Source organism: Peromyscus maniculatus, chromosome 21 (genome assembly GCF_049852395.1).
Source record: "Peromyscus maniculatus bairdii isolate BWxNUB_F1_BW_parent chromosome 21, HU_Pman_BW_mat_3.1, whole genome shotgun sequence".
NCBI classification, from domain to species: domain Eukaryota; kingdom Metazoa; phylum Chordata; class Mammalia; order Rodentia; family Cricetidae; genus Peromyscus; species Peromyscus maniculatus.
The window spans coordinates 39176134-39193462 of NC_134872.1; the positions used below are offsets into that span (position 1 = coordinate 39176134).

Sequence of the window (17329 nt, forward strand, 5' to 3'; positions counted from 1 at the left end):
AATAATGTCCTGTTGACTGTGCCTTTCATAATGGTCTCTGTGCTATAACTGTCTATGTGTATTTGAAATAAAGAAGTTTGAAAAGCCATGTTGAATCAAGATTCCTTCTAATAAAAATGGCTCAAACTGAATAAATGTACACAGGTTTTTTTTTTTTTTTTAAGCGCTATTACTATGGTGTTTACTTAATCTGTTTTTCAACTAGTTGCTGGTTCCTTTTGAATCTTTAAAAGGGAAACATGGCACCCTGGCTAAGACAGTGGCTGTCATCTCTACAGGTATTCACGGCCATATACGCACAGGGAACGGGCTGAATAAGCTTATGAAGGTGAGTCTGTCCATCTTGCCAACAAGATGGTGTGTGACATCTACCTCTTACTGTGCCCTTGATATTTTATATGTAGCTTCAGGTTAAGGAAACAATTACATGCTTTAGTTTAAAAATATTTATTAGAAATGTACATTTAATTAGTCTTAAGGAATGGTCTAGACAATAGTGTTAGTATCACCTCAAATTTGTAAACTTGGTATCTACAAAGAATTTACAGATTTTACAAGAACTTGTCCCTTCCCCAACACCTGATAGTTGCGCTCCACTGCTGTGGTCACTTCTCACTTCACTCTGTACTTGTAGAAGGAACACAGCGTGTGGGTAAAGTTCCAGCCCAGGGCCAGCGACAGTCCATACAGCACGACCAGAGGAGCGAATGGGTAGAGCAGGATGACTGTGCTTTTCAGAAACGGCAGTGCTGGAAAGGAAACAAGGACAGAAGTGACGTGAACATGCTGAAAGAAGACTCTTCAACCGCGGGCAGAGGAGGGACACATTCGAATAGGACCATGCTGCTGCTCGCAGAACTAGACACCTCTCAGTTAGCGTCGCTGGGAAACCACTTCCAGTGGTTCTCAACCTTCCTAATGCTACGGCCCTTTAACACAGTTTCTCACGTTGTGACTCTCAACCATAAAACTATTCTGTTGCTGTTTCATAACTAATTTTGCTACTGTTATGAGTCATAAATATCTGATATGCAGGATGTCCGATGAGACCTCCAAAGGGGTCATAACCCATGAGAACCGCTGATCTAGACAGATACCCTAGGGGTCTTAGTATGCAAGGTAATGGATCTCCTTATGCATTTTATACACTGACTGACACCACATGGGACAAAATCACTTTGAGGCACTGTAGTGTTTCCACTGCAAAAGCAACACAACTCAAACTGAGCTACAATCAGTAACTCCACCTTTGGGGAAGAGCTAAGGCACTAAACACAACACTAAACTAAACACTAAAGATTCATTATGTATACAGTGTTCTTCTGCCTGCACGGCGGAAGAGGACACCAGATTATCTCATTATAGATAGCCAAGTCACCATGCGCTTGCTGGGAATTGAACCAGTTCCCCACATGCACTTCTTAGAGACAATACTCAACAACCGTTAGGCACTAAGAGAACCAGTGCTTCAGTGCCATGCGTTACAACACTGTCAGGATAATGTGAACATTTCCTAGAAAAACCCTAATCCCCAAGAAAGGCAAGTGGAAGATGAAGTGATCCCTGGGAAACTGGTCATGGGGTGAGGAACCGTCAGAGGTAAGAGCTGTTTCTATTTACAGTAAGGTCCCAGTCATCCAAAGCAGCAAAAAAGAGCTAAACAAACCATACTGTGGATGGTTCTGTGAGATCAATCTTGAGATCTGTAGACTTCAGCAATGGGGATTCTGGGGTTGAACATGGGACCTTGCCCACAGTAGGCAGGTTTTCTACTGAACTCCACTCACTCCCAGCCTAAGAGTATTCTTCATTCACATTAGGAAAAATAACAGATTGAGCAATAAGTTTGCAAATATGGCCTGGGATCAGCAGACCCTAGGATCATCTACAGAACCAAAGAAAGGTTTTTAACCATGAGCCCATGCCTTTTCCTCTCTAGCCCATGGTTAATAACACAGAGCCTGAATCCACACAAGGAAAGAAAGAATAGTCAGGGACTTCCGCCTGTAACTCGGAAACAGTGAGTTAGAATAGCTCCTTTAAGGTTATAACAAATGTTACATGCCACTCTGCTTGTGGATAGTGATGATCATATGGAATGAACCACAGTGTTTGTCAATGCCTTGTAAATCCACTGCTAATGTCTATTCCCTTCCCTGTTACATTCTTAAACCACCAAAGTAACTTACCACTGTATCCCAGGAAGGTTACATAGATGTAATAGCCAACCGCAATCAACCACAAGGTATTTCCAACTAAATATCCAATAAATGTATCTGTGAGGATAACATCTGCCAGAAAAAAATGCATATAGTGAGTCTCTTCACACAATAAGAACCTTGAGAACATTTGAGAAACAAATACTTACGGTTGATGAAAAAGAGCTGGATAAAATGCAAAATGACTAGGAGCGGATAAAATGCATTCAGATGTACATCAAAGGCATACCCCCACTCCACATCATAGTCTCTGCTCTGGCGTTTCACTAGATACTTGTTGGAGATGAACCTGGAGAGCAAAATGAGAACTTCTCACACAATGTACTTGTTCTCTCAGTACCAACCACCTTCGGGGTGCCACACGTTACCCAAGTTCTATAGAAGGAGCAGTGAAACAGGCCAGTGTCTCTGCCTTCCCTTTAGTGGGAGAAGCCTGACATGGTGCTATGGAGAACGGCAGAGGTGCAAACCTGAGGTGCGATTTTTAAATCTCAACATTTAGGTGAAGAAGCAAGGCACTGCTGATGCTGGTCACAGCTGAAGGCCTGTGTGTGCCTGGAAGAAGGAAGGAATAGAGCAGGTAGCTAATCAAAGCAAATGCAGAGGAAATCGCTCTTCGGGTGCCTGTGGCTACTTTGTGACTTCTCAAAAAAAAAAACTCATGGTAAAAGAAGCCAGGTTCAAGATGCAAGAAATGTTTTGATAAGGTCTCCTTGGTGGCCAATCAGAGAGCAGAGTCAACAGACAAGAGGAGAAGACCATAGCCTGTCACTAGCATCACGTAACAGTGGAGGTGATGTTGAAGGTGAAGCCACAACAGTCTTGCCCTGAACAAGGAGGAAGACAGCAATACTATCAGCCAAGGACAGGCTGATGGCACCGAAAGTGGTTCTGAGAAGGAAGGAGAGGGCAAGATTGGGGACTGGGATTAGCTATGATAAATGTGCTTAATTACCAACATGGATTAAGCTGTATACAAAGCCTGTAGTTGAAAGGTCTAAGGTAGTGTGTAGATGATAATGAAAGCCATGGGCCTAAATGACATCACCAAAATGATGACATCATCCAAAACAACCAGCTAAACAAAAAACCCAGTAAATACTCACGGTCAAGACTTGTATCAACTGCCTTTCCCATTAAAAGTGAGGGAAATAGGAGGGAACAAGGGCAAGGGGCTGCTGGCTAGTGGTGCCCCAGACAGAATGGTGTGTGCATGCTGCATCACTGTTCTACAGCCTGACCTACCAGAAAAGCATCAGGTCCAAACCCTCAATGAAAAAGACCTTTGTTCCATAAACATCTGTGACAATGTCCTTTTCATGTTAGTGGATTTTATTTTATTTATTTATTTTTTTTTTTTGGTTTTTCGAGACAGGGTTTCTCTGTGTAGCTTTGCGCCTTTCCTGGAGCTGACTTGGTAGACCAGGCTGGCCTCGAACTCACAGAGATCCGCCTGGCTCTGCCTCCCGAGTGCTGGGGTTAAAGGCGTGCGCCACCAACGCCCGGCTCATGTTAGTGGATTTTAAACACGATTTTTTATTATTACAACGTTTATTTAGGGAGGGGAGAGCATGAAGTCTGAGAACAACTCTGTGGAGTTAGTTCTAACACGTGAATCCTAGGGATTAAACTGGGCAAGTGCTTTACCTGGTGAGTCCATGTCACTGTATTTTAATTCAATTTAATGTCTTACATATTGAATACAGAACACAGGGCGGGTTGTGGTGGTGAATGCTTGTAATTCCAGCATGCAGGTGGTGAAGGCATGACAATTTTTAGTTTAAAGCCAGCTTGGGCTACATGGTAAGTTCTAGACTAGCCTGGACTATAGTGTGAGTCCCTAACTTAAACAGCACAACAAGAGAAACATGGCAGAATATAATAAACAGCCTATACTTAGTTATCAAAAAGTCAAAACAATAGTGCTTCACTTGGACAAACTAACTCACCAGACACTGTTTTAGCCAAGAATATGTCCCATTCAGTTTCACAAAAGGCAGTGAAAAAAGCAAGGAAAGGAAAGATAAAATCAACAAAGACACCTGATCTCAGAGTAACAGGAAATGGAATCATGGACACCAGATGCTAAGAAAGTAGGGGTGACGGAGGCCGGACTGTGACTATCACAATAGAAGCAAGGCGTTCTAATGCTCACAGCACAGTGGTGCTAGACATTTTACAAGAGCTAGGACTTCAAAGGTTCCCAACATCAATAAGTTGTAAATGTGTGGGGTAAAAGCTAATTACCTTGATTTGATCATTTTATATATAAATCAAATTATCACCCAGAACTTCATAAATTATAAAATTTAAAAATAGTTATGACTGATAAAGGAATTGTAGGCAGTCTGCAGCTCACTCCCCAGAAGTTCTTTTATGTAATCACTACCCTCTGCTGCACCTCCGTGCACCCCTTAAATAGGACAGAAATTCCTTCCTAGAGAAGACCAAGGCAATTAACCGGCTGCTCTCTCCCACCTCCAAGACAGCCACATCTCAGGCCAGACTACTGTCTGGAGGTTTCCAGTCCTCTGCTTTCCTGTTCCCTGCCACCTTCTCCAGTGAACATCCACCAGCTCCCTGACTCGGTATGGCCAGTGCAGAGTGCTTCAGCGGCATTTACCACACAGTCTCCGAAGCCCGAACTTCCTAGCCATCACATCCTGTTAGCACAGGAAGCTCTAAATCTCTTCTCCTCCTCCTCCCACGTCATTTGTTCTGGCATCCCCTTCTCTCACTTGAGCCGGCTTCTCTACTTCTCTGCCGTGTTGAAGACTTTCAACAGTGTGAACAGATTTGCTTCATTCTCAGCGTCCTAGCTCTCCATTTCTCTTCTTCCCTCCACCCACACTTGCAGTCATGAACATAAAAGCCTATTTTTTTTTTCCTTCTGAATTCCATCAAGGCTATTTTTTAAGTCTCATTTCCTCACAGCCATTTAGTGTCACCTGTCCCCAGACCTACCATGATGCTGCACATAACCTTGCCTCCGGAACCAGGAATCAAGTGTCTTGTATCTCTCCTAAAACAGCCTGGTGTTGGTTCCTATGACACCTTTGCAATGTGCTTTGAGGGGATGCCATTGTTTCTACTTCCAGCTCCTCACAGGTTTATGGCATCTGTGTTCTCACAAATAACACAGTGAGTCTACATGACCAAACTATGAAAAGACACAAACCAAAGGTAATCACCTCCAGGCTGCCTTGTGCCCATCCAGAATCACTGTACTCATAGAACACTTGCAAGAAACTGTTCTTGGAAGCTTTACATATTTCCCCTGCAAGTTGCTTGACAATGAGTATCTGATTTATATCAGCAGTATTCAGCTTAGGCCAGTAATGATACATAACAGCATTCATTATCCAGTAACCATAAAATCAAGTTACAAAGGAAAATAAAAGGTTGATTTCAGAGGTTACAGCCTTGGCATTTTGTTTAAAATAGTAATAGCTACCATATACTGAACACTCATCTAGGTATCAAGGGCTATCATCCCAACTACCCCTAACAACATCTAGTGAAACAACTCCAACTTATAAAGGAGACTAAAAAATGACTGACAGCATGTGGACCTCCATCTGAGAGTAAAATAGTCCATCAAGTTTTCTCTGCTTCCTCCTCAATCTTCACTCTCTACGTAGTCCACTTATTACATCCACTACCTTTTACCCTGGAAGCCAACCACACAGGAGCATTCTCTGTAAGAGAAGTGAGAAGCTGAACACCAAACACTGTTGCTCAACCCCAGACAGAAAGAAGCAGGCTGAGGGCCTTTGAAGACCTCTGGATGGGCTTTCTTCTCATCAGGAAGGAGCTACATTAAAAACAAAACCCTTCTCAAACACAAATGACTTAATGGCAAAGTAAAAGTCCAAAGGATAACCCTCCAGACATAAATGGGTCTAAACACTGCCAAAGAGCTTATGCAGCTGGAAGCGGTATCCACTGGCACATGCAGAAAACAGCTAACCAGACAGAAGCAGAATCGTATGTGATCATCTTGAAAACTTAGGATTTAACCGGATGTAACCATTCTGGGCTTTGCTACAGTGACAATAAGCACCCATTAAAGTATTTTCTGATCTAGTATAAACACAAGAGGCCAAGTTACAATAATCTTGGCAGTCAATCTGACTACTTCCGCTACTCTATTTGAATTTCCATTAGCTACTGTACCACTGAAGTAAACAGAGGCCCAGCAGTATACAAAAAACAAGTTATGGTACTTACCACATTAAAGTTGATATCAGAAGGCCAACACCTACGCAATCTATGAATACAACCCACAGGAGCAGCTTTATTGTCTCAAAAAATCCCATGTCAAGCACAAAACCAAATCCTATGGTGGACACTGAAATAAAGAGTTACAAGATTCACCGTTAGGCTCTAGGATATAAGACACAGTCCCTGGCATCCATATGCCAAAGTGTAGTGCTGTATGTGGACAAGGAAATAAAACCCTCAAGATGTGTAATATGCGATGATACAGAAATAAACGCCAGCTCTGAGTACAGGCAGAGGAACAGCCTCCTGCACTAGTTTACCATGACAGGCTGGGTATTCCGAATAGCACCTGTGCAGAAGGCACTCCACTCATTTGTAAACCCAGTTAAATGTGGAAAGCACTTACACACTTCAACACCCTAGAGTTGACTGGGATGCTTCCTTGATGTACAGGAGAACTTGAAGGTGGTTCTTCAAGTACAAATCAGTACCTTCAGTACTCCTACTCTGAAAGCTGAGGGTGTAGCTCTGTGTAGCATTTGACTGGCATGTTTAAGTCCCTGGTTTCTATCCCTAGACCTACTAATACCCTGCCTTTCCCCCTGCCAACAAAACAAAATAAAACCACTACATTCTTCCAGCCTCACAGATTTGCCCCATTATGAAATGTAATTTCCCATTCTAACATTTCTTTGCACACATTGTTTTTTTTTTTTTTTTTTTTTTTAAAGCCAGTGAGTGTGGTGGCATATGCATGTTAATGCCAGCACTCAAGAGGATGAGTTAAGAGGATCTTGAGTTCAAGGCCAGCCTGGCCTACACATCTAGAACCTGTCTCCAAAACACACACACACACACACACACACACACACACACACACACACACACACACACACACAACAACTATGGAGTAAATCCTGTCCCCTACTTTTCAATGTCCCAATACAGGAGTTAACTCTGGCTTGTGTGTTACGGCCTGAACCAGGAAGAACATTACTTTCCTGCCAGCTTTTTAAGGTTTTTGGGATTGGGGAGTGGAGAGACAGCTTCAAATACCCTCAAATTAGAACCCATAATACATTATCACAAAAGACACTCTAAATAAGTTTCTTCTGAAATACCCATTTGTTTCTCAACTATAGTGCTTGTAAACTAACACACACTCACCACAGAGCCAGACACTTAAGAGGACCAAGAAAGCAGGGTCATCTCTGGCCCACTGATCCTTTGTTTGCTTCCGATAATGGAAGTTTCTATAAACCCTCTGTGGGGAAGTGAATAGGTAGAGCATCTGCCATGCGGCAAACTCAAAGTCCATCTGCCGGAATCGAAAAAGCCTTCTGAGGTACTTGTAGCGTTTTGCTCCAGCTGTGTGTCTCGCTGCATCCCTGGAATTCAAGACTCCATTCCCTTGCATTGAAGAACCCACTGAAGTACTTGGTAGCATCTTCCTGGATGGAATAAAAACACTTCTCTTAGATGTAACCTTAAGAACTGTCTGGCTACCAGCACTCCTCTTCAGAGTGCATTTTCTCCTGCTACCTTCAGGAAGGTCTGGGGGCCAGAAGCAATGGATTGGCTCAGGGGGCTTCTCTAGGGGCTGGCAAGTGTTAACTGCACTTCCATCAAGGGCAGTACCACGCTCTTCTGCACCACCTGAAACCGTTCATCTGGAGTCCACGGTTTTCCACCCTTCACCTCAGTCAAGCCTTTGACAGCTGTGTTAGCTAATGAGGAAAAAGCACAAGGAGGATGAAGCGACCTCCTCATGGACACAGAACAAAGACTGGAACTCTGACTCAAAATTTCATGTTTTTAATGGCCAAGATTGAAAACAAAACAGCAACCACAAAAAACTTCCTTTAAGCTGAACGCAATGTTACTGAAAAGGTAAAACACACAGCTTTATTCCTACAAGCCCATCACCGACCGCCAGCAAGCTTCTGGTTATTCAGAATGTGACATAAAAAAGAAGCCAATTCCAGCCCTTGGTGGTTTTACTCCCAGAATAGATGGGTAGGATGGACAACAGCGCGGAGGGGCCGGTCCAACTAGTCCGAAGCTAAATGAGCACCGGTCACTGCCCCACCCTGGGTTCAGCCTCCCCGTCCGCAGGTGCCAGCACACCTCGGCGCCCCGCCCCGCCCGCCCGCAGTTCTCCATTACCCTAACTAAGCCTGCGGGTCCGCTGTCAACTAAAAACAGACGGCTCAGTGACATCTGAGCGAAGAACAAGCAACGTAAGGGCACCTGGGTGTGGGGCTCCCGTGTAAAATTCCAGACCTGCTTAGAATAAAAAACGGCCCTATTTCTGCAACTCCAACGTGACTGGGCGTCTTTGGTATTACCCACGGCGGGCCGAGGGCTGGAGCTGCCGGCCGCCAGCTTGTCCCTAACCCGGCCGCCGAGACGCCAGCCAGGTCACGAGCTGGCCGCGGAAACGGCCGTCAGCACGAATGGCAACCCCCGCTCCCACAGAGCAGGCCTCACCTGGAGGCCCGTGCTGCCTCGCCCTGGGCCCAGGACTTCTGCCACCTTCGCTCGGCAGCCGAGCCCAGGCGCCGCTGGGGCTACTTCCCCGACCGCTACGTAGCCCGCATTTGCGCGGCGCCCCATGTTGACGTCACAGGCACACACTTCCGCCACGCCTGCGCACAACACCCTCAAGACTCGGCGCCTGGATTGGGGGCCCGCCGGAAGTGGTTGAGGCCCTTGTCTTACCCTCGACCCTGGCCGTGGGCGTGGCTCCCGCCCGCTCGCCCGCCCGCCGGGGCGCTCCCGGGTGGCTGAGGACGGCGATCCGGGCTTGTGAGGGCGGCAGGGCGCCGTCATGCCCCGGTATTACGAGGACAAGCCGGAGGGCGGCGCGTGCGCGGGCGTGAAGGAGGACCTGGGCGCGTGTCTGCTGCAGTCGGCCTGTGTGCTCCAGGTAGCGCGTCCCTGGAAAGAGCGTCGCCAAGACTGGCGGCCTGTCGGGGCGGTCACGTCGCGGGGTGGGGGTGGGGATGGGGGTGGAGGTCGCAGCATGAGCTCCGGACTTCTTCAGAACGATCTCTTGATCCCTCAGTTCCCTCTGGGGTTTAATGGGAGATAACTAATGCATCGCCCCGTCTCGGGGTTTTTGTAAACAGTAAAGCCATCTCAGTCCAAGAAGTGATTTCCCGAGTGCTGGCACTCTGCCCAGTTTTGGGCACCAGCCACCAGAGACTCCCACTCCAAGGGGCGCTGTCGAGGTCTGTACCTGCTCCGTGTGGCTACTTGGATCTGTGGTGGAGATTTTTAGTCCCTTGGCTTCTAGAATATGGAAGTTAATGTGGTCCTACGGCGTGCCGTAGTTTGTCCTTGAGCCCCACACTGTTGCATTCTGGGAGGAATTCAGCATAAGCCTGTATTTTGTGTGCTGCCATGGGAGACGGTCGAGGAACTATGGGGACTCAGAAAAACTCAGGGTAGTAACTATGAACCCCGACGATAAGAATGTAAGGTCCCGTGGGGGCTAGTGAGGAGAAGGGGGTGGGGTGGGGGTAAGGTTCGGAACCAACTTAGAGATAGACTTCTTAAGGTTTTATTACTCCTGGGAAGCCAGAAAAGTTGGAACAGCCAGAGGGAACTCACCAGGGTTTTCTTGTGTGTCTTCATCGACAGAACACTTACAGATCTTGACCTCAGAAGAGCAAGCTCTCTTGCCCGCTGACTCAACCTCTCTAGCCCCTCCACTTTATTATTTGAGATAAGGTGTGTCACTGAACCCGACTGGCTAGACTACCACATCTGCTTGTCTCCACGATGCAGTTCAAGGATTATGAGCACCTGCCACCATATGGGCCCAGCTTTTTATGTGGGTGCTGAACTGGAGACCTCATACACAGCAAGCAATTGATTCACTTAGCTATTTCTCCAGCCCCTCTAACATTTATGTACTGTTAGAACCAGTACTGAAAGGGTCTCATTTTAAGGCATCCAATTCATAGTTCTCATCCACGGGAAGGCTTATTTAAACATTAATGATGTGTTCTGAACGTCTCAGACTCTGGGGGCTGGAAAGACAGATGGCTCAGTGGGTTAAGAGCACTTGTTGCTCCTACCGAGGACCGGGGTTTGGTTCCTAGCACCCATATGTGGGTGCATAATCACATAAAACTCCAGTTCCATGGGATCTGGTACCCTCTTCTGACCTTCATGGTTCCAGGTCTGCATGTGGTGCCCATTTGTACATGCAGGCAAACACTTATACACACAAAATTTAAAAACTGAGACTCAGAGTACCCAATTATTTAATAATCTTCACATTTGTTTTTCTTCATCAAGGTTATTAAAAAGAAATTAAATATTTTTAAGAGCTTCTTTCAGAAGAATAGTTGTCTTGTGCTTTGTGGGACAATTTCCCAGATACTCATATTGGTTTGTGTGTCACAGGAAGGAAAATCCCCACGGCAGTGTTTGAAGGAAGGACACTGCAGAGCTTTGCAGTATTCGTTTTTTGAGTGTAAAAGATCAATGGTAAGTGATTAACAATTTTGGAAAGCTTTTTGTTAACTATATGTAGAATTAAATGTGAATGCTTTAATAATCATAAATTGGCTGAAGTGATATGGTTTGGATGATAGTGTTTGGAATCCAGTGATAAACGTGAGTCCATTCACAAAAGCCCCTGGTCCAATCTATCTGGTGTTATGTATGCTTCTTTACCTTTACAGACATTTCTTTTAGGTTAGGAAAATTTCCTTCTATGGTTTTGTTGACTATATTTTCTTGGCCTTTGAGCTGGGTTTCTTCTCTTTCCTCTATTCCTATTATTCCTAGGTTTGGTCTTTTCACAGTGTCCAGATTTCCTGGATGTTTTATGTCAGGAATTTTTTAGATTTAACATTTTCTTTGACCGATGTATCCATTTCTTTTTTTTTTGTAGCTTCAATGCCGGAGATTCTCTCTTTCATCTCTGGTATTCTGTTGGTGAAACTTGCCTCTGTAGTTCTTTTCAAATTCCTAAATTTTTCATTTCCAGAATTGCCTCAGTTTGTGTTTTCTTTATTGTTTCTATTTGCATTTTCAGGTCTTGAACAGTTTTATTCATTTCCTTCAACTGTTTAGTTTTCTTTAAAGAATATTCATTTCCTCCAATTATTTGTTTGTGTTTTCCTGGATTTCTTTAAGGGATTTATTCATTTCCTCTTTAAGGGCCTCTGTCATTTTCCTTTTTTTTTTTTTTTTCTTTGTATTAGTGCTCCGTCATATAGACATATGACAGAAGAGGGCATCAGATCCCATTACAGATGGTTGAGTTGCTGGGAATTGAACTCAGGACCTCTGGAAGAGCAGCCAGTGCTCTTAACTGCTGAGCCAGCTCTCCAGACTCTGTCGTCTTCTTAGAGTTGGTGTTAAGGTCTTTTCCGTGTGCTTCAGCTATGCTGGAATATTCAGGGCCTGCTGTGCTCGGATAGCTGGGCTCCAGTGGAGACATATTGCCCTGGCTGTTTTGTGTTCTTATGCTGGTGTCTAGCCATCTGGGTTTGGGATAATTATAGGTCTAGGTACTGAGTTCTGGGTTTGCCTTTGTCAGGTGGGTGTTTTGTTCCTTGGATTCTCTGGATTTTCGGAGAGAGTGATGGCTGTATGTTGCCTGTTTTACTGCTCTGCTCAGCTGGTGTGTTCACAGGGAAGGCCTGTTGGTGTTGGAGGCTGGGATGCAGCAACATGTGAGGTGTGGGAGGTTAGGAGGGGATGGTCTGTGGGATCCACAGACGTGGGGGCAAGTGCAGCACTAGGGATGGGGTTGAGGAGTTATGTCTGGGGGAACAGAAAGAGCGGAGGAGGTCTGTGGGCAGCCTACTGGATTTCTGACAGGCATGGCCACTTCTGAGTAATTTTAATAGTTTTGAATTTTTTTTGTTGTTTTGCGAGACAAGGTTTCTCTGTGTCACAGTTCTGGTTGTCCTGGAACTCATTTTGTAGACCAGACTGGCCTCACAGAGATCTGCCTGCCTCTGTCTCCAAGTGCTGGGATTAAAGGTGTGCACCACCACACCTAGCTATAATTTTGAATTTAAAATGTCAGTGTCTTGATGAATAACAGTAAAAGGCAGACCTTCCCTCATATTTGTACCTGGAGCAGACAGTGGTTCTTATATTGTTCCTCTAAGACTATGACTATGAGTCTTCCCAAGTGCATCATGTCACACTTAGCTGATGGAGTGTTTGGGCTGGGAACATGCATTTAAGTCATGTGGTTAATTCCTACTGTTTCAGAGCATGAGTCTAGAGAGGCAGTAAGATGGGTTGGTTGAACCATTCCAGTGTTATTCCCATGTTTGATTTGTTTTTGGAAAATAGGACTCTCAATCAGGCTGAGTGGTGCAGAACTGTGATACCAGCTATTGGAATAGATGGAGGCAGGAGGACAGTAAGTTTAAGGCCTTGATGGGCTATAGAGTGAATTCAGGGCCAGCCTGGAGAGCTTAGTGAGAGCCTGTCTGAAAAAGTGTATAAAAGAGGACTAGAGATGTAGCTCAGTAGTAGAGTGCTGGCCTGGCCTGTGTGAGGCCTTGACTTCAATGCATAGTACAGAGAAATATATAATTTATATATTTAAAAAAGGCTCTCAGCTGCTTCAGCCTGTGCTCAAATAAACAGCTGTCTGTTCTGTTGGACTCACTGATAGGGCCTATCTCCAAAATAATTCCTTCCTGTGGAGTTTTGAACAGCTATATTGACTTGGAAATTCTGCCTTACACTGACTTCAGACCCTTTTCTCCATCTGTGACTTCAGGAAGTGGCTCCATTGATAGGCTTAAGTCAAAGAACTTGGGGTCAGTCTAGGAGGAAGGAACTCAAGGATTTTTAATACCATGATCCTGTGTCATTAATGTTTTCAGTTGCTGTTTAAAAATTTCAAGTACATTTGAATTTACAGATGTACTTGGTAGGCTTGGTAGAACATTCATTGAGTATAGTTAAAACAAAAAGGTAAATGAAATTTCAGTCTTACAGGAGCAAGTCTTTGTTGGCCCATAGGAAGAACTGGGGTTTCTTTTGTTTGTAATGCCCCTTTCATTAATTTTCTTCCTGGCTTTGCACTTTTTCTTTTGTTAGTACAAGGTCTTACTAGGTAGCCCCAGCTAGCCTTGTGCTCTCACGTTTTCTGCCTTGGCCATCCGAATGCTGGCTCTAGCCATAAACCGCATGCTCAGTCAAATTTTTGATTTTTCTGGAAGCTAGTTTGCTTCTTTTATAAAGTTACTCACATTTCTTACCAGAATTGTGTTTGATTAAATTATTATTCCAGATGTGATTGAATGTATGTATGCTTGTTTTCAGTTGGATACCAGATCAAGATTCAGAGGAAGAAAAGGATATTGATAACATGTTAAAAGCAAGATGAAAATCACCCTGGATTTTCTCTGGTCCTTGATGGAAAAGAGCCAAAAGGAAGTAGAGTAGCGGCTGCATCTGCTTGACATCTGGACCAGGTTTTCCCTCCAGAGAACACTAGAGGAAATGGACAAATGCTGTTTCTGAATGATTCTGTCATATGAAGTCATTTATAGAAGATACATTTGATTGAACAAGTATGGGCTAAGAATTTAATGTTACGGGAGTTGCCTAATGGAAAGGTTATGTTCAAGGATGACTCTTCAATCAGATTACACAGTGTGTGCATCCAGGAGGCCATAATGCGACTAACACAATTAGTAATACAGAACCTGTTGTTTCTTGGTTTCAATTTAATTTAGCCCTCTCCTCATAATGGGATAATAATGTCAGCCAAAGTCCACATCCTCAAGATCTGTGTGGCTCAAAACAGAGTGTGGGCCCACAGATCACACCCTACTAAAGCACTGTGGTTTTCCTCTGGGTCATGCTCCTGCTCCGACCTTTGTGATCATGGCTAGATACTGGTCTCATGTGCTGTACCTACTCCATTCACAGTCTCTTTGGATGAGTTGTGGGCCTCATCCCTAAACACTGGGCTTGTAGCAAATGAAACACAGCTGTTCACTCCAGATAGCAAGTATCAAAGACAGGAAGTGGCTGGACCGTTGCGAGTTGTGATTATTAATTGTGATCACTTAACACAGTAGGAAGCCATCAGGAAACTACATTTCCGTTGGAGTTTGGGCATTCAACAGTTGTAGTTTCTCTAGCATCGCGTAGTTCACTGGGGCTAACGCAGTCAGGGATTGTGTAGTTCACTTGCTGTTTTAAAAGTTCTGAAGCTGTGAGGATGCCCCAGGATACCGCTGAGGTCTGCCCATGTACTGCCCTCCATAGGAGTGGGAAATGATGCTCCCTTTAGTCCTGCTGTCTATGTACCAAACTTGGTGTGTGTCTGTCTGCAGTGTGGAGATCATGCCTTCTACATGCTAGGCAAGTGCTCTACAACTGAGCTACACTTCCCACAAGTGCTTCAATTTTAATTGAAAGTAATTCTGATTAGAAACTGTGAAATACGTTTGTACAAAAGCCTTTTTGTTTAGAGATAGCTTTTTTTGGAGAAATTCACGATACAAAATTGAACCTTCAATTATTAATGTATTCATAGAGAATGCAGCAGTCACCATGATAATTCCAGAATTTCCATCACTTCTAGAAACTCACACTCTTGCACAGTGTCCTCATTCCCTCTTTTCTTTCTGCCCTCAACCGCCAGTAGTGTGTGTGTCTATGGGACTGTCTATTTCATGTTAGATTAAGTGGAGTTGTTAGGTGTGGTCCTTTCTGACTTCTGTTGCCAAGTTTAACAGGTTTGTTCATGTAGCATCAATCTGTAATTCAACACTGCTAAAAGAGTATTCCATAGTAGACATAGGCCATGCTGCTTTATCCATGCATCAGCTAATGAGCTCTGAGCTGTTTCTGCTTTAGGGCTTTGGACTAATGCTATGACCATCCGTGAAAAAGTTCAACACGTTTCAGTTAATACTTGACTTGGAGTGGAATTGCAGGTTGTATGACAGCCTCAATTTATCATTTTCTACAGTGGTTTTACCACCATTTCATACTCTCAAAGTAACTGGGTTCCAGTATCCACGCCATCAACTGTTCACACTGCTGACAGCCTGTTATGAGGAGGCATTCATTGGGATCTTGGTTTGCATTTCTCTGATGTCTAATCTGAGCATGTTTCATGTGTTCATTGGCCATCTGTATGTTGCCTTTGCAGAAATGTTTATTTCAGTCTTCAGTTTGGTTTTCAATTGGTTTATCTTTTCATTGCCCTGTAAGATTTTTTTTTTTTATTGTAGATACAAGTCCTTTAAAGATAATTGGCATTATTTTTTTTTCTCAACTTGTGGTTTCTCTTTTTCAATCTCTTGATACTCTTTGAAGCACACTTTTTATTTTTATGTGTTGCCTTTATGTGTTTTTGAGACTGGGTCTTAGCCCAGGCTTGCCTGGAACTTATGAAGTTGAATGAAACCTTGAACTTGGAGCAAGCAGATTGACTGCTTCACTTCCCAAATGCTGAGTTGACAGGCACAAGCTACCATGCTTGGTTTGAAGAATAGTTTTAATTGGGGTAAATTACATTTTTTTTCTTTCAGTGTGCTCTAAGAAACCATTCCTAACCCAGACTTACAGAAACTTAGTCCTTTATCTTCTTTGAAGAGTTTTATAATTTTACCTCTTAGCTGTAGGCCTGTGCTTCCTTTCAAAATAATTTTAAACACTTTCATTTGAGCCATATTTCAAATTATTATTATAAATAACAAACTTAGCATCTTAAAGTGTATATATAGGTCAGTAGTGTTTAGTGCATTCACACTGCAGTGCCGTTAGTCTGCAGCAGAATTCGCCTTCATTCACCTCACAAGATGTAAAGTGTACATCAAGTAACTCCCAGCCACTGTCAGGTCGTCCCGCCCTACCCTACCCTTGGCATTCTCGCTCTATAGTAATCACCATTGTTTCCTGTTTCTGAATATGAGTACCCTAAGTGCCTGGTACGGATGCAATCTCAACATGTGGGTTTTTTTTTTTCAGGGATGGGATGGGGACTGACTTATTTCATGTAGCAAAATACCGTCAAGGTTTAGCTATTATGTATCATGTATTTCCTTTGTAAAGCCAAATAGTATTCTAGTACTTGTGTGTCCTTTACCTTATCTATTTTCTCAGCCGTGGATACCTCGGTGGTTTCCACCTTTGAGCTCCTGACTATTGCTGTGAACATGTATATAGATATCCCTGGGACCCCGCTTTCAGTTTTAGTGTATACCCAGTAGTCTGTGAAGTACAGTAATTCTATTTTGATTCTGAGGCACTGCTACACTTTCTGTAGCAGCCACACTATTTTATATTCCTCTCAGTAGCACATGAGGATTATTATAACTGTCCCCTGGCCTTGTCAGTTTAGTTCCTATTCTTTTTTAGTGGCCATTGATGTGTGTGAAGTCGATCAGTGGCTGGCTCTGTTTGGCATTTCCCTGACTAGGGAAGTTACCTGTTTTATATGCTTGTCAGCCTTTATATATTGTTTGAAGAAATCTTTTTAGATCCTTTGCCTATTAACAGTGGGTTGTTGACCCTGGTTGAGTTTTTGGTAGTCATATTCACAAAAGTACTACCCGACCCAGTGGAGCTAATTATATAGAGCTTGCTTTGGGGGTTTTAGTTGTAGCTTTTAGCTTTGCCTTTTGATTGACTTTGAGTTCATCTTTGTGTGTGATGTAAATTAAGGGTTTGACTTTCCATTCTTTGAATGTAGATAATTTAGCTTTCCACATTGCCCTTGGTGGGAAAACATCCTGCCATACATATAGGGTAGGGCTGTTTCTAAGCCCCAGTCTCTCTTGGCTTCTGTCTTCACGCCAGTGCCACTCTTGACTACTGGAATATTATAATAAAATTTCAAATCAGAAGATGAGTCCATCTTTGTTCTTTTTCAA

The 17329-nt window shown here is 43.8% G+C and overlaps 2 protein-coding genes across 2 annotated transcripts; one reads left to right on the forward strand and one right to left on the reverse strand.

The window, feature by feature from the left end:
* Positions 1-431: 431 nt before the first annotated feature.
* On the reverse strand, positions 432-9074 carry Unc50 (unc-50 inner nuclear membrane RNA binding protein). Its single transcript, XM_006980445.4, has 6 exons — positions 8934-9074; positions 7611-7894; positions 6450-6570; positions 2369-2508; positions 2190-2291; positions 432-749 (listed from the first exon to the last, which is right to left on the reverse strand). Exons 2-6 carry the CDS (start codon positions 7888-7890, stop codon positions 613-615), a joined length of 780 nt encoding a protein of 259 aa, XP_006980507.2. The 5' UTR covers positions 7891-7894; positions 8934-9074; the 3' UTR covers positions 432-612.
* Positions 9075-9137: 63 nt separating this feature from the next.
* Coa5 (cytochrome c oxidase assembly factor 5) lies at positions 9138-17302 on the forward strand. The gene is made up of 3 exons (XM_006980446.4): positions 9138-9372; positions 10860-10943; positions 13758-17302. The coding sequence occupies exons 1-3, from the start codon at positions 9274-9276 to the stop codon at positions 13797-13799; spliced, it is 225 nt and encodes a 74-aa protein (XP_006980508.1). The 5' UTR covers positions 9138-9273; the 3' UTR covers positions 13800-17302.
* Positions 17303-17329: the final 27 nt, after the last annotated feature.

Coding starts and splice junctions, on each gene's coding strand:
- Unc50 (XM_006980445.4), bottom strand. CDS start 7,890: ATGCTACCAAGTACTTCAGTGGGTTCTTCAATGCAAGGGAATGGAGTC. Junction 2,509..6,449: donor CTGATATCAACTTTAATGTG/GTAAGTACCATA, acceptor TTTGCTCTCCAG/GTTCATCTCCAACAAGTATC. Junction 750..2,189: donor AACCTTCCTGGGATACAGTG/GTAAGTTACTTT, acceptor TTTCCTTTCCAG/CACTGCCGTTTCTGAAAAGC.
- Coa5 (XM_006980446.4), top strand. CDS start 9,274: ATGCCCCGGTATTACGAGGACAAGCCGGAGGGCGGCGCGTGCGCGGGC. Junction 9,373..10,859: donor AGTCGGCCTGTGTGCTCCAG/GTAGCGCGTCCC, acceptor TGTGTGTCACAG/GAAGGAAAATCCCCACGGCA. Junction 10,944..13,757: donor TTGAGTGTAAAAGATCAATG/GTAAGTGATTAA, acceptor GCTTGTTTTCAG/TTGGATACCAGATCAAGATT.